The sequence below is a fragment of the Cyprinus carpio genome, chromosome B18 (assembly GCF_018340385.1).
Source record: "Cyprinus carpio isolate SPL01 chromosome B18, ASM1834038v1, whole genome shotgun sequence".
NCBI lineage: Eukaryota > Metazoa > Chordata > Actinopteri > Cypriniformes > Cyprinidae > Cyprinus > Cyprinus carpio.
Window position 1 is genome coordinate 17862325 of NC_056614.1, and position 15994 is coordinate 17878318.

The window sequence follows — 15994 nt, forward strand, 5'->3', positions numbered from 1 at the left end:
ATAGTAAATATCTAAATGACTGTTTGAAACATTGACACATCCTGCGCCCCAATTTCCATACTATCCACCCTATCTGCCCTAAATAGTATCGAAAAGTACTAATATCACATAGAATTTAGGATGGATATTATGCACATTGGGACGCAGGGACCGTGCGAGTTTAGTGTTACCGGGGTAACGGCAGCCTCAGCGCCCTCTAGTGGCGACTGTGTGTTTGTATTCAGCACTTCTCATTCACTCGCTCCACCTTTCTTCTCATCTGTGGAGTGTTTGTTATTCACTCGCTCCGCCCGGACTCGACCTGGCCGCCACCATCCTCGGGTCGGGTCGGGCCCTTGATAAAGCACGTCACGTGTCATGCGCAGCGTCTCATCCACTCGCACTCTCGCACGCGTGACGCATCACACCTGCTGTGCGTGCTGTACTATTCAGTAGCTTAAGTGCAACATGGAGCTTGAAGAAGCAAAGAAAAAAATTTAAACAGGAGAATTAACTTTGAGCAAGTTTGGAGGAAAATCGGAGGTATGGAAACATTTTAAACTATTCGTGGGGAGTGACAACATATGTGTTGGCTTTGTCTTGTGCATTAAATGCGGCACGCTGCTCGCCTATGACAGAAAAAAAAAAAAACGGTCTTAGGCCATCATTTTCTGTGTTCATCAGTGTTCACGGTTTTTTTTTAATTTTTTTTTTTTAAGTTTCTTCATTCGGAATTTCAGATCCATTTACGATCCATTCAGTTATTTCTGAATAAACAAACAACGCAGTTTACATGCTTCTTCCTTGTCGTATTATTCATTAAGATAATAATTAATAAATGCACGCACAATTAGGAACTTGATAAATGTTACAGATATGTTTTACTATGCACAAACAAATGCCTTTCAACTTACATGTGCAAAATTCAGAATTAAATGAATGTGCTGCAATTTGTCCAATTTGTACAAAAAGAGAGTCTGTAGTAGCCTACGTGTTTTAGCCATTAAATAAGCACATTTAGTTTCAAGTTTGTTAAAGTTTTGTTTTGAAGAAAGATTTTCTTTAAAGTGAATTTCGTTTAGTATAAATTGTATCTTAATTTTAATACATTTTTCATCAACCAATTGCCTGGATTTAATACATAAAAAGCAATATAGCAGACAATATAATAATGACATGGAGGCGCAGGTGTGCCGCGGTCACACTTAATTACAGTGAACGTGTCGGGCCGGGCCGGGCTCGGACACAACGTGCTCGGGCTCGGGTAGGGTTGGTCTTGATTTGTTGGGCCCGATCTAAGCTCTACGCTCCACCTTTCTTCTCATCTGTGCTCATATAAATTAAATCAATGCGTTTTCAGTAATCATATGAGGCTGTATTTCTGTTTTTCCATAAATAAACTTTAGAAATTAATAAGTTTGTAATAGGCTACTGTGCAAGTTAGGCTGTTTAAGATATTGTATTTGCAGTCATGTTCCTAAATTCATTTTCCAGTTCGCACACATCTATTTTTAGTCGCAAATGCGAGTGAAATGCTGGCACTGTTGAGCCCTGTATAGCAATCAAATAAAATGAGTATCAACAAAACCCATTGTTGCAGAATTGGTACAAATTTACACTGCAGTTACAACTGAATAGTGTCACAAGATTATTTTTTTATATAATACTTTATATATGAAACTAAAACCGCCAGTAGAGGGCGGCAAGTCACTGTCTTAAAGAGATAGTTCCCCCCAAAAATGAAAACTTGCTGTTAATTTACTCACCTCAGGCCATCCAAGATATGACTTTTTCTTCAGTAGAAGTTTTTAATTTATTGTTCTCAGGAAATCCAAGATGTGAGTTTTTACTTTTTCTTAGGTAGGTTACCTACACAAAATTAATTAACTATACTTGTTTATCTGGACTAGGCCTATCCAGTCTTATAAAGTGAAATGATTGGTCTGTGCAAGAAAGTGAACATTATTTACAATATTACCTGTAATCAAAAAGTAACTGACTCTAAATTATGCAAGAAAAAATCTGTCATTATGTTAACTTACCCTCGTGAAGATGGCAAGATGGCACATCAAGGCAGTAACCATATACAGTGACCTCCAGAAGTATTGGAACAATAAAGACAAAATTGTTCTGTTTGCTGTGGAGTGAAGAAATCTGTAAATATGATTAAAAGATGAATATGAGTCAAAACTACAGAATGTCACATTTTATTACTGGGTGATTCAACACAAAGATGTTTTAACAGCTAAGAAGATCAGCATTTTTAGAGTTTCATCTCTCTATCTGATGTGAGCATAAGTATTGGAAGAGTTGCCTCACAGGTCTTTCTAAGTGATCAGCTGTGTTCTGTTGCATTAATTCTTCAGATATTAAAAGCAAGGAATGTGTCTTATCAGTTTTATCCATTGCTTCTGCATTCTAAGTCTTGCATTCGATGATGACACACACAAACCAGGATGAAGATGAGGAAGCCGACTCTGAAAGAAAAGCAAGCAATTTGGACGCTAAAAGAAAAGAGGAAGGCAATTAGAACTATAGGAAAAACAAAGGGCATGGAGAAATCAAAAGTTTGGAAACTACCGGTGACATCAGCAACCAACGATGACCTGATCAGCTGAGAAAAACAACAGTAGTTGATGAGAGACAAATCATAAAAACTATGAAAATTAATCCTAAAATACATGTCTGTAAAATCACCAACAACCTCCAGAAAGCTGGAGTGATGCTGACACAGAATTACAGAAGCTACACAGCAAGATGCAAACCTCTGATCAGATTCAAAAATAGAAAGGCGAGATTCTTCACAAAGGTGAGACAGTAGAGTTTTGGACTGAGTTGATGGACCGATGAGACAGAGATTAGCAAAAGTGTGGAGAAAAAAGGGAACTGCAAATGATCCTAAGCATACAACCTCATCTGTAAAGATTGGTGGAGCTGGTGTAATGGCAAGGGCATGCATTGCTGTCTCTAGAACAGGACCTCTTCATTTAATGATGACAATGTATGATGGCAGTAGCAGAATGAATTTGGAAGGGTACAAAATCATCTTGGCTACCAATATTCAAGAAAATGCCACCAAACTCATTAGAAAGCACTTCATATTGGATCAGGACAATGACCCAAAACACCCTGTCAGTTCAGTCAAGGGCTTTATCAGGGCAAAGAAATGTAAAGTCTTAGATTGCCCAAATCAATCTCCAGATTTAAATCCAATTAAACATTAATTTCACCAGCTGAAGAGGAGACTAAAGACAGAAACTGCACAAAACAAGCGACAGTTGGAATTGGCTGCATTAAAGGCTAGAGAAAAGCATTTTTAAGCATAAGACCAAGAGTCTGGTGATGTCTATGGGTTGCAAACTCACTGCTCTGATTGCACGCAAGAGATCTGCAACTAAATATTAGCTTTTAATCTTTTAATCTGCCCTAAATTCAACTGTTCCAATACTTATCAAATAGTGGGATGAACTCTAAAGTGCTGTCCTTTTTATTTGGTAAAACATGTATGTGTCAAAAGACCTAATAATAAAATGTGATATTATGTAGTTTTGTCGTGTATTCATTTTTTAATCATATTTGCAAATGTCTTGACTCCACAACAGAGAAAGCAATTTTGTCTTTACTGTTCCAATACTTATGGAGGGCACTGTATCTATGGTAACCATATCTTGAACACTGGGGGGTAACTTATAAAGTAAATAGAACGGAGAAGAAAATGCTAGGATTCTAGCACGGAAGTAATCATTTTTAACTATTTGCAAAGAATATTTTAAATATGCACACTTCACTCTTATTTGTATGCCTAATATGTCGAAAACGCAAAACGTTTCGTGTCACATTCAGTTAGTATGGATCACGTAAATTTTACCATATTTTCAATTCTAAAAGGCCATATTTGAGGAAAACGTCTAGTAGTTTTCTAACTCTACTCGCTGGATATAATCTACTCGATTATTAAATATTAAATGTTTAGCTAAGTTACTTCCATCTCGTTAACGACGTCGAAACAACATTATGAAAAAAACTGACGCTCAGTGTTGCCTTATTTGATGGACGACTTCCAGCCCAAAAGCTTTAACTGTCAAAATAATGTGCTAGAATATGTCAACCAAGGTTAATAAGGGCCATTTTTAATTCCTTAAAATAATACAATGACGACAAAATAATATAAATATAACGTGCGTGTCTGGAGCCAGACCCTTCTCAAAAAACGGTCATCATGTTACTTCCTCATGCTCCATACCTGTATGAGTTTCTTTTTTCTGTTGAGCACAAAACACCAAGCCATTCTAAAGAATACTGGAAACAAAAACGTTTGCGGTAAACATTTAAATGACACTTGACTAAATTCCGCTGATGACAGCAAGGCTGCACACGTCATGACTGACAGTCACCACTGATAAGCTAACCTTACTAACTTACTAAATATTGTAGAAACTTATTATTATTTTTTTTTTTTTTTTAATTTTGATTTGTTTGTATTTTTATCGTAGATATAGATATAAAATTTAATTTTAATTTATGTGATTGTCATTTGGGTTTTTGGTTATAAAGTAACGTTAAACGTTTAATGTGTTGTCACGTTCAGTTAGAATGAATCACGTGACACCATGATTTTTATTAAAAACGGCCATATTTGAGGGAAAAGTCGAGTAGTTTGCTACTCGCTGGGTATTACTGTTGGTCGATTAACGTTTCTAACGTAAACCAGTTGTCAAATATTAAATGTTTCGATAAATCAATCTTACCTCGCCGACGACATTAACTACTGACACTTCAGTTACTGGGATTCGCGCGCTCTCCTTCTGTTCTGTCCAATAATAAACCCCGCCTACTTTGATTTGATTGGCCATCTAAATCATTTTGACACTGACAAGCGGGAATATATCCGTATAGGCCACAATTATTGAAAAGCCTCTTACGTACACCAGTGAAACGAAAAACATTGATATGAATTAATTCTATATATTTTTGAGACTGTTAAGAGGGAATGTGTAAGGAAAAACATTGACATGAATTAATCTTAGTGAAATTCATTCATATGCATTACTGAAACCCTCTTGCATACATTAGTGATATACATTAATATACATTAAAGTGATATACATTAACAATTAACTAGTGATATACACCCTATTTCTTTAATGTATAGTGATATACATTAAAGAAATAGGATTAATCAGGAGAATATATATATATATATATATATATATATATATATATAAATTCTCCTGATTAATTCTATTTCTTTACTGTATTTAACAATAGCACCATATTGTTTTTACCTTGTTTTGCATGCTCTTTCAAAAGGCTTGACAAATGAAATGATTCAACACCCATGTTTCTTACTTTCTTAATGAGTTTTAACCTTTCTTTTTCATATTTTTTTACATTTTATTAAAACATGCTCTATTGTTTCTGCCTGATTAAAATTATACACTGACCTGTTTCATGTTTTTCTATATTAAACAGAGAGTGATTTAATCTCGTATGCGAACATTACTCTCCACAGAAGTTTTTCCTTCACATAATATAATGAAGATCAGTATTACGTTATTACAATTCTTTTGCTTATTATCTTTAATATTACTACATGTAAACAGTAGTGTTAGCTACTTTGAAGCACATATATATTTAGTAGTCACGTTCACAGCAGAAACTTCCATTATCCTCTTAGAATTAAAATATTTTATGGTTTAGTTCATCAAGACATATTTTAAGTAAATTTTATATTTAAGGATATTTGTTTAACTTTAGCATATGATTATACCTGGGGGGAAAAAAAGAGTAAAATGTAGGCCTACTTATACTTTTCTGTCAGGACATTAATTTTCTCTTACATTAACAATGGTTTTACTATAGTAAAAGTGCAGTAACCATGGATTGATTGTCATTTTTTTAACCCACAGTTTAACTACAAATATATGGTTAAAAGGTTAGTGTAATAAAATCATGGTTAATTTTCATGTGTTTTCTGATAAACTTAAAACACAATGCAGTGCAAAATTCAAAATACACCATATTGAATTTACATACACTCTCCCTAATTTTTAAAGAGTTTTTCAATTAATTAAATTTTATTTATTTATTTAATTTGGAGTGTAGAGAAAAGCCTTACAAAGCATATCCATTATATAAAACTGCAATGTTAAAGTTAAATAACAACGTTCCCTTTACTAGAGACACCAAAAATCCCAAATATATAATATTTAATAATATGTCAAATTTAAAAAGGGCAATATTGTGCTGCATGTAGAACTTGATGACAATAACAATAATAACTAAGAACAAAATAAAAATATATATATTTTTTATATATATATATTAAGAAACATGGGAAGTAATGTTTTCCTCTCCCTTTACTCCCTTTTATATTCATTCATATAGCAGATGCCTTTAATCAAAGAACCACTGGTATGTTTCTCATGTGTATGACAAAATCTCTTTGATTATAAATCAATGAGAAAGTAATGTGAAATTCAACAAAATCTGTGCTTGTATGTGTGTCTGTCTTTCTACCATGGATCACAATATATTACGCCTTTCCATTTAATAATCTTACTCAAACAGCAGATGCTAAAGGTCTTAGTAAAATATTCCTGGTGGATACTTCTGATTATTTTGTTTCATTCTGGGCAGATGGGTTAGAAATGCCCCGGGTTGTTTAAATAAATATGGAAGTGGACTGCTGACTTTTTGTCGGACCGTGTTATTTTATTTGGTCCCCTATCAAATCTCTTTGTGAGGTCTAAACTTTATAGCCTCAGCGTTGAAATTGATGAAGAAAGTGGCATGATGGTAACAATAAAAGCAAATGTAACATCAAAGGTGTTACCATTCACTTTAGATGTGTTAATGTTGTCAATTATTATTTTTATGCTTTATGCAAAGAACAGAGTTTTTGACAACATAATCAGCAAATTCAGTTTGCTTTGCCATAACACTCTTGCAACCACAAACTATGAAATCATCAGCAGTTAATTTTATTTCTTATCATTAACTTTTAACCAAAGAGACACTGGTATGTTTCTCACTTTTATGACGGAATCTCTTTGATGATAAATCAATGAGAAAGCGATGTGAAATTCAACAAAATCTGTGCTTGTTTCTGTGAGTAGGCATTTTGTCTCAAAGACTGCCTGTTCCAGGCAGCATTCCTCAGCTTAGTATCACACACATGTGCAAATAAATTTTTCTCTATATGTAGGTGTGGTAGTGTTGATTCTCACCATATAAGCAAGACAGAGATCCTTTTGTGTGCCTGCGTGGTCAAAAAGAACTGTAGTAATGTCACAGCATGGTGAGAATCCACTGCCGGAGAGATCATTGTTCTTCCAGACAATACAGCAGACACATGACTTTATTTTGGGAAAGAGAATTCTAATGATCTATCTGGCTCCCAGTTGTTAAAAGTTTAATGCTGTCATATCATCAGTGAGGGAGCTTAATGGAATTTAATTAACTCCACAAACAGTGGGGAAATTTCTCACAAAATTATGTCAGACGTTTTGGTTGTTTCTGCAATCTGACGACTTGACATTCAGCTGACACGTCAGGCATTTCATACCAGTGCATTACACTTTACACATTATAGATAATATATGTTAATCTGCTATATTGTGCATGTTACTCAATGCATGCTCAACATTTAATTGTTCAGTGAAAGGTTGGGAAGGAAAGTCTCTGAAAACATTTTATGACTCATGCATCCTCGTTTGACATCTAATTAATGTTGCCTAGAACATGTTTTTTTTTGGGGGGGGGGGGGGTTCTCCCTTTGCTTAAATAGGATACTTACAGAAAGATTAAAAATAGAAAGTAACTAACTTTGAGTCAGGGAAATAAAGGTGGAGTAGATCCGTGGAATACTATGGAAGTGTTACCCAACCATCAGAACTTCTCTTTTTAACAAAGGTCCCTGTGTGTGACCCTGGTCCTTACGGAAAAGAGAGAAAATTTCCAGCAATGACGTGTTTGCAGAGACTATGCTTCTTGTAGTAAATACCCAAGCCTTGACTCTTTTTCCACAGAGGCAGAGCTGCATACACACATAGACTGTACACACTTAGCACCTCTTAGACTGCTTGAGGACCTTGTATGTGTGTGATGTCAGAGGTCATAAAGGAAACGGAGAGGATGTGTGAGTCAGGGTGTGTCTTGTGCAGAAAGAAGGCCAGTCAGCAATAGAGACGGTGGGGCATCAATGGGTGTGGATGGTCTGTCTTTATAAAACGGATCCTAAAAGCAAAGGTATTACAGGGAAGACAGCTATCTTGGACTGAACTACGGAAATTTACAGCAAACATCAAGAACAGGATTGTACAAAGGCCCACCGATCACTTACAAGAAGTGTCAAGCTAAATCCATCAATGGCCAGCCATAACGGTAAGAAAGACAGTTTAACTTATTTGTTTTCATAAATATTGCTCAAAGAAATAACTAAGTATATCAATACGATAGATAGCAATAACACAGTATGCTGTTTAGCAAATACACACTCTCATATTAAATACAAGATGCATTTGTTTACTACTGGATTACTGTAAAGATTAATTTAAAAAGGTATTGTTTGAAAAAGTCGTTGAAAAACTGTTTGTGTTAGTGAACTCATATGTATTACATAAAGCAATCTGTTGGTCAAGACTTTTCCATTTCCATTCTATTTATGAAACTGTAGTTTTTGGTTTTTTCATTTTAATTATTATTCTGTAGATGACATTACAATTTTCTATTTGTTCATAATCTTACTCAAACAACAGTAGATGCTAAAGGTCCTAGTGCTAAAGTAATACTTCTGATGGTTTTGATTCATGCTGGGCAGGTGTTGAAATAAATATGGAAGCAGTCTGCTGACTTCTTGTGGGACCGTGTTTAGTTTATATGGTCCCGTATCAGATCTCTTTGTGAGGTCTAAGCTTTATAGCCTCAGCTTGGAAAGCAATGAAGAAATTGGCATTACAGTAACATTAAAGGTTAATAAAGCAGCAATGAGCAGGATCCAAGCTGATCGGATAGACATGTGTTACTATGCACTTTAGACATGGTATTGTTATCAATTATTATTTCTTTTTGTTTTTTGTTATTTTTATGGTTTTTGCGAAGAACAGAGTTTTAATGCAAATTCAGTTTGCTTTGCAAGTTACACCCTTGAAGACTATGAAACTTTACACATCATCAGCAGTTTATTATATTATCTTCCTTCTCAAAAACTGTTGCCTGGCATCATCTCATCACTCTCAGAAAAAAAGGTACAAAAGTTGTCTGAAGCAGTATCTTTTCAAAAGGTGCATCGTTGTACCTTATTTACCTCTAAATGGTGCATTTGAGGTCCTCAAAGGTATATGTTAGGATCCTTTGAGAGACAGCTTTTGTGTCTTTATTTCTGGGATTGATTTGAGAATGTACATTCCAAGGAATATCTTGTTTTTCAGTCAAAGCAAGAAATATTGACTATAAGATTCTAAATATTAAATATTTCTCATTCATTTTATGTTTTTTCATAAATTTTCTTTGTTATAAGACTGGAATACACTACACAACATTTTAAAACACACTAAACAAATTATTTTAAATCTTAAAACATACATTAAACTAAACTGTGGGTCACAAATGACCAGACCTTCAAACTGTTCCAAACACAACAAACACAGAAACATGCATCTCATTGCTAGGATTCTCTTACCAGATAGAATCATAGTCCATAAAACTGCATCATTCACTGTGTGATCTTCTGTGAAATCCCTCAACTCCGACTGCCCAAAATCTAACTCCTCAAAAATCTAAATCCTCAATCTCAAACTTTTGGCAGCTATAACATTGACTCCTCCAGACTGCAAATCAGGGCAAAAGTTGTTAAGTGTGTTCCAGCTTTTAGGGTGGTCTTAGACTTTTGGACCCCACTGTATGTTTGACGATAATATAAGCAAATATAATATAATTCAGTTCAGCAGATCTCAAGAAGATGACTTTTAAAAAATATCTCACGAAAAAGACAAAAAAAGGTGGAAAATCTTTTAATACTAATCATTTACTTTTAATGTTACCGTCATCCCTTTCTTCATTGATTTCCAAACTGAGGCTCTAAAGCCCAGACCTCACAAGAGATCCAATACCAGACCACCTCACAAGAGATCCAATACCGGACCAAATAAAATAACCAACAAGTCAGTAGTCTGCGTCCATATTTATTTAAACAATGCATTTTTTCATGAAACACACTTTTTGAGTGTGAAATTACAAATTGGTCAGCAAGGCTGGAAAATTGGCAACCATATCATTAATCTATTCCATGATTAACATAAATTTAGCCACCAAAATAACTTGCACGCAACATTTAGTAACAAAGCATTTAAACACATGTTATAGGTCAAGGTAACTAAGGCTTAATAAACTAAATGGATATTTGGATTATATTTGCTTGTTTTGTTTAAACTGTTCATTAATCTCTTTTGTGCCCAGCCCTACTGAGTGGTGTAGATCTGCAGTGCTATGAGAATAACCATGCTCATCGCACTGAGGAGATGGACATGGAGCAACTGCTGGTGCGCAGAGGTCAGCCATTCTCTGTAGTACTGCAGTGTACTGACCACATCCCACGGCTCCCAGATCACCAGCTCAACCTCATACTACACCTGGGTGAGTAAACTTGATGGAGAGAGTTACAGATTAAACAGGGAGGAAGATAAACAAGTGGCCTACAGGTTTTGGACTGGGGCTTGAAACTATAATAATCTTGAGTTGGAGTATAAGAGATGTTATTAAATTAGAGTTTGGTTTAATGGTCAAGCTAAAAAAAAAATAACTCAATCACAAAAATACTAAAATGCACATAACAACAACATAAGACACCACTAGGAAACATATTTCTATTATGTAAAGTCACATTTTTCCGGTAATTTCTGTGCATATGTTTGTGTGTTACAGGTAAGAATAATGAGGTGGTCTTGAAGGTGTCAGACTCAGAGCAGGATCATGGGAAATGGTGGTTCAGTCAGCGTAATGCTCAGGGTGAGGTGATGCTGACTCTCCACAGCCCTGCTGATGCTCCCGTGGGTCTGTACAGCATGACTGTAGTTCTGCTCTCAGCTGATGGGCAACTCCTGGAGCAAACCAAGTCTCAGACCTTCTACCTGCTTTTCAATCCTTGGTGCAAAGGTGTGTATTTAAAGGTATCGTTCACCCGAAAATTAAAATTCATATTTCCTCATGACTATGTTTATTCTGTTCAAAACATTTATTTCTCACACAAATGTGCTGTATAACTTGAGAAAACTGAGAGTTGAGTTGAAGACTTTTACCATAGTTTTATGGTGCTCATATGTTATTTTGTGTATTTTATTTTATTTTATTTTTGTTAACAACACTGAGGAATGATATAATTGGAATCATTTTTTGAAAATGATTTTTCTTCGAGTTGAATGATAAAACATTGAAACAACGTTAAAATTAGGTGGATTCTAATTGGTTGTCGCTGATTTTATTGCTCATCACAAAATTCTGACAATTGTATTTCTTTCCTGTAGATGACTCTGTGTACCTTCCCAGTGAGGAACTGCTGCAGGAGTACATTTTAAATGAAAATGGGATCTTGTACCAGGGCTCATGGGATGATATCACCACTGTGCCTTGGAACTTTGGACAGGTAACCTAAATGCATTCCCAAGTTCTCAAGATCCAAATTTATACAGCCCCCATCTGTTTAAACAGTCTTGTGGTCAGTGCCCTCTCCAAGAAAACATCATGGCCTGAGATGACTGACACATAATCAGGATTTATGGGTGATGTTGCATGGTGGTGGAATTCAGATGAAGCAGGGTGTGAATTGTGACAGATCAGTGGCAGGAGAACCGCAGAGGGCTTGTCTGCTGGGTAATCACTCTCTGTAGATGTCAGACATTTCGGCAACAATGTCTGTCTCACAAACAATTGACTGTCCGACTGCAGGAGAATCTTGATTCTCCAGATTAAGCGGGAGAACTGAAAGTGCTAAGCTACAAGTCAGGCCCTAAGGACAGCCAGCATTTAATGTTAATTTGCACATTAGTTGTGAATATTCCTTTAAGGAAACCTCTGCACCCCTCAGTAGGCCTACATTTCATACTAATGCAAACAAACCAAGAAATTCATATCCTTTGGATTCTATTTTTCAAACAGTTTGAAAAAGATGTGGTGGATATTTGCTTTGAAGTGCTGGACAATTCACCCGCAGCCCTGAAAAATTCAGAGATGGACATTGCTAACAGAGGAAGCCCTGTTTACGTTAGCAGGACTATTACTGCCATGGTAAGGCATCTGTCACCATGGTCATTCATTGTCTCCACCTCTGTTATTATAATCATATTTGCTCAAGCATAAATTACTTTTTCACTTAAGCAATCTGTAAAAAGCGTTTTACATTGTATATAGGCTTTCTGTGTATATATACATTCTACATAAATAAAAATCTGCATTAACAGGTAAATGCTAATGATGATCGCGGGGTGGTATCTGGCCGCTGGGATGGAGAGTACAGTGATGGGGTGGCACCCACACGGTGGACTGGCAGTGTGCCCATCCTGAGGCGCTGGAGTGAGGGTGGAGGACAGAGAGTGCGCTATGGGCAGTGCTGGGTGTTCACAGGAGTGGCCTGCACAGGTAAGAAAGCAAAAGATTTAGAAAATATTAAGTGTTTGTAAATTCAGAAATGTGCAATACTGTTATTATTCCTGTTGGTGATTCATGTGATCTGCAACAGTCCTCCGCTGTCTTGGCATTCCAACCAGATGCATCACAAATTACTCATCTGCTCATGACACTGATGCAAACATTTCTGTCGATTACCTTTTCAATGATCAACTTGAAAATGTGTCTGAAGGCAGGAAGGACTCCATCTGGTGAGTTATGATATCCAGAATAATTTTTTTATAAGCTCTAAATCCTTTCTGTATGACAACAGTTGTCTCAATTTGGTCTCCTAAGGAATTTTAAGAAAAACATCTGAGACAAAATTGAACTCCATTAAGTTTAACATTTTCCTCGGTAGTCCCTGACCTGATCTTCAACCACTGTTTTCAGGAATTACCACTGTTGGGTTGAGTCCTGGATGAAACGTGATGACCTCCCAGAAGGTTTCGATGGATGGCAGGTGCTAGACCCTACTCCTCTAGAAAGGAGTGACGGTAAAGCTTTATTCTTTGAAGTATAAAAACAAGAACACCCAGAGAACTACATCTCCTATCTCCCATTACATAAAACTGGAATATTAGCTAGCTTACCTTCTTCTTCACATGTTCTTATAGGAGTCTTCTGCTGTGGGCCCTGTCCAGTCCATGCGGTCAAGGAGGGAGAAGTGGGGTTGAAGTACGACACCCCATTTGTGTTTTCTGAGGTGAATGCTGATCTGATTTTCTGGATTGTTCATCCAGATGGGGAACGGATTCAGGTGTCCCAAAACAGTAAAGTTATAGGGCGGAACATTAGCACTAAGAGTGTGTATGGAGACTTCAGAGAGGACATTACTGCTAACTACAAACATCCTGAAGGTAAAAACAACCAACCTGTTGACTGTTCTCATTTGTTTTAAATTTTCTGAACCACTTTATGATGAACTAATTTTGATCTTTGACATTCTGTTGTTAAATGGAGTTAATTGTCTCCTATTGTACCTTAAACCTTGTACACATTACTTCTATATATATTTAAATGCTATTATACATTTTATTATAATAATTGTTCAGAAAATAAGGGGCCTTTATGACACTATAGCCTAAAAAGGAAATAAGACATGTTCACAGTAAATCATGAAATTTAGTATGATACATTTTCATTCCGTGTTTTTGATTTCAATTTATATTTGTCCATGCCGACTGATTCTGAAATTGTGACATTCTGATATTAATCACATTGAAATGCTTTGTCCCACCACAGGATCAATGAAGGAGCGAGAGGTTTATAAAAAGGCAGGCAGACAAGTGGGACAAATGAACAAAGACCCAGGACAGCTCGAGCTTTTCATCAAGCATGCCCCAGCTATCCACGGGACAGACTTTGATGTGATCATAGAGGTGTATAATTCTGGTAGGGAGGACACAGATGCACAGCTTACAGTCACATCGAACGCAATAACCTACAATAGTATCCACCGCGGAGAGTGCCAGAGAAAGACAACCTCTCTCACAGTGCAAGCTCACAAAGGTAAGACTAGGAAACTGAATTGTTTTGTGCATTGTGGCATCTCCAAAGGCTGTTTTACAATAAATTCAAAAATATCTTTGCCTCAATTTATAGCTCATAAAGAAGTATTGCGACTTCAGTATGATCATTATGGGGCATGTGTGTCTGAACATCACATGATAAGGGTCACAGCCCTCCTCCAACTCACTAATCAAGACAACATCATCCTACAAGAAATCAACATCCCCTTGAAAATGCCAGCTCTTCATATCAAGGTGATGAACTGTTCCATTAATACTAGCACTGTGTCATTGGCTTTGGTCCTTTTATCAATGACTGATATTTGTTCTACATTTCAGATTATTGGAAAAGCGATTGTATCACATAAACTGACAGCACACATCTCCTTCACCAATCCCTTGCCTGTTAGTCTACAAGGAGGTGTGTTTACCGTGGAGGGAGCAGGACTAACAGAGGCGATAGAAATAAAAACACAGTATGTACTAGTTTTAGAAACCATGAATTGTTCAACCCAAAATAGAAAATTCAGAAAATGTACTCAACCTCAGGTCATCCAAAATGTAGATGAGTTTGTTTTTTCATTGGAACCGATTTGAGAAATTTAGAACTACATCACTCATTCACCATTGGATCCTCTGCAGTGAATGAGTGCCGTCAGAATAAGAGTCCAAACAGCTGATAAAATCATCACAATAATCAACTAATCATCCACACGACTACAATCCATCAGTTGACATCTTGTGAAGTAAAAAACCTGCTTGTTTATAACAAACCAATCTATCATTAAGGTGTTTTAACTTTTAATTTTAAACCACTGATTCTTGCCAAAATACCAGTTTATAATCCATAATAACACTTCCTCCAGTGAAAAAGTCCCGTTGTTTTCTTGCATCAAAATCCTTCACATAATTGTTTACAACTGTTTTGGACTGTTTTTGCAACAGTTTGAAGTTTAAAACACATTAAAAGCTTTTCACTTCACGAAAACTGGAATGTTAATATCTAAGTGATGTTTTTATCAGCTGTTTGAACTTATTCTGACGGCACCCATTCAGTGCAGAGGATCGACTGGTGAGCAAGTGATGTAAATTTCTCAAAATCTGTTCCAGTGAAGAAACAAACTCATCTACATCTCGGATGGCCTGAGTGTGAGTAAATTTTCAACCAATTTTCATTTATGGGTGAACTACCTCAGTATCCGGTATACATTTCTTGAAATGCATTAAATATGATCTAAGATATCCAAGTTTTGGTTGACTGTTAACATCTATATGTCTCTCTTTCTCTAGTGGTAAGATTGAACCTGGTCAGGCTGTGACAGTTAAATTCTCCTTCAAGCCCACCCGTGCTGGCCTGAGAAAACTGCTTGTCGACTTTGACTCTGACAGACTGAGAGATGTAAAAGGAGAAGCCACTGTTATTGTTCGGACAAAAATGCAAAACAGGAACGCTGTCCCAGAAATCTAGACAAGCATGTAAATTCAGAGAACCATGCATTTAGTGTGTTGTAAATGATACAGTTAATGCTATATACTTGACTTAATAACAGCTGTTTTGCTTGTTACTTATTTTGTTTGTGATTTGTTTATATAAAGAGTATGTAACAATTTCTTTATGATTACTTTATGACATATCTTTGCATGCTTTCACAGACTTTGAAAGCTCTTTTTCTACATGTAAAATGCCCAGCCATGTGAATACACCGTAGCTTGCCTTTTATTAAATAAATATAAAAAAGTTTTATCTAATAACAATTTTGAAAGCAGTGTTTGTTGATACTTTCAGTGTAATGCTGTTGTTGTGTTTGATGTAAATGTTTTGATTAAAATATGCATGTAAATAT

At 36.1% G+C, this 15994-nt stretch overlaps 1 protein-coding gene across 1 annotated transcript; it reads left to right on the forward strand.

Annotated features, from left to right (window-relative positions):
- Positions 1–8018: 8018 nt before the first annotated feature.
- On the forward strand, positions 8019–15990 carry LOC109109696 (protein-glutamine gamma-glutamyltransferase 2-like). Its single transcript, XM_019122778.2, has 13 exons — positions 8019–8364; positions 10438–10614; positions 10903–11133; positions 11502–11620; positions 12133–12261; positions 12435–12612; positions 12713–12851; positions 13033–13136; positions 13257–13499; positions 13885–14151; positions 14245–14405; positions 14490–14626; positions 15441–15990. Exons 1-13 carry the CDS (start codon positions 8349–8351, stop codon positions 15616–15618), a joined length of 2079 nt encoding a protein of 692 aa, XP_018978323.1. The 5' UTR covers positions 8019–8348; the 3' UTR covers positions 15619–15990.
- The last annotated feature ends 4 nt before the right edge of the window (positions 15991–15994 follow it).

Coding starts and splice junctions, on each gene's coding strand:
- LOC109109696 (XM_019122778.2), top strand. Junction 12,262..12,434: donor GCAGGACTATTACTGCCATG/GTAAGGCATCTG, acceptor CTGCATTAACAG/GTAAATGCTAATGATGATCG. Junction 14,406..14,489: donor TGCCAGCTCTTCATATCAAG/GTGATGAACTGT, acceptor TCTACATTTCAG/ATTATTGGAAAAGCGATTGT.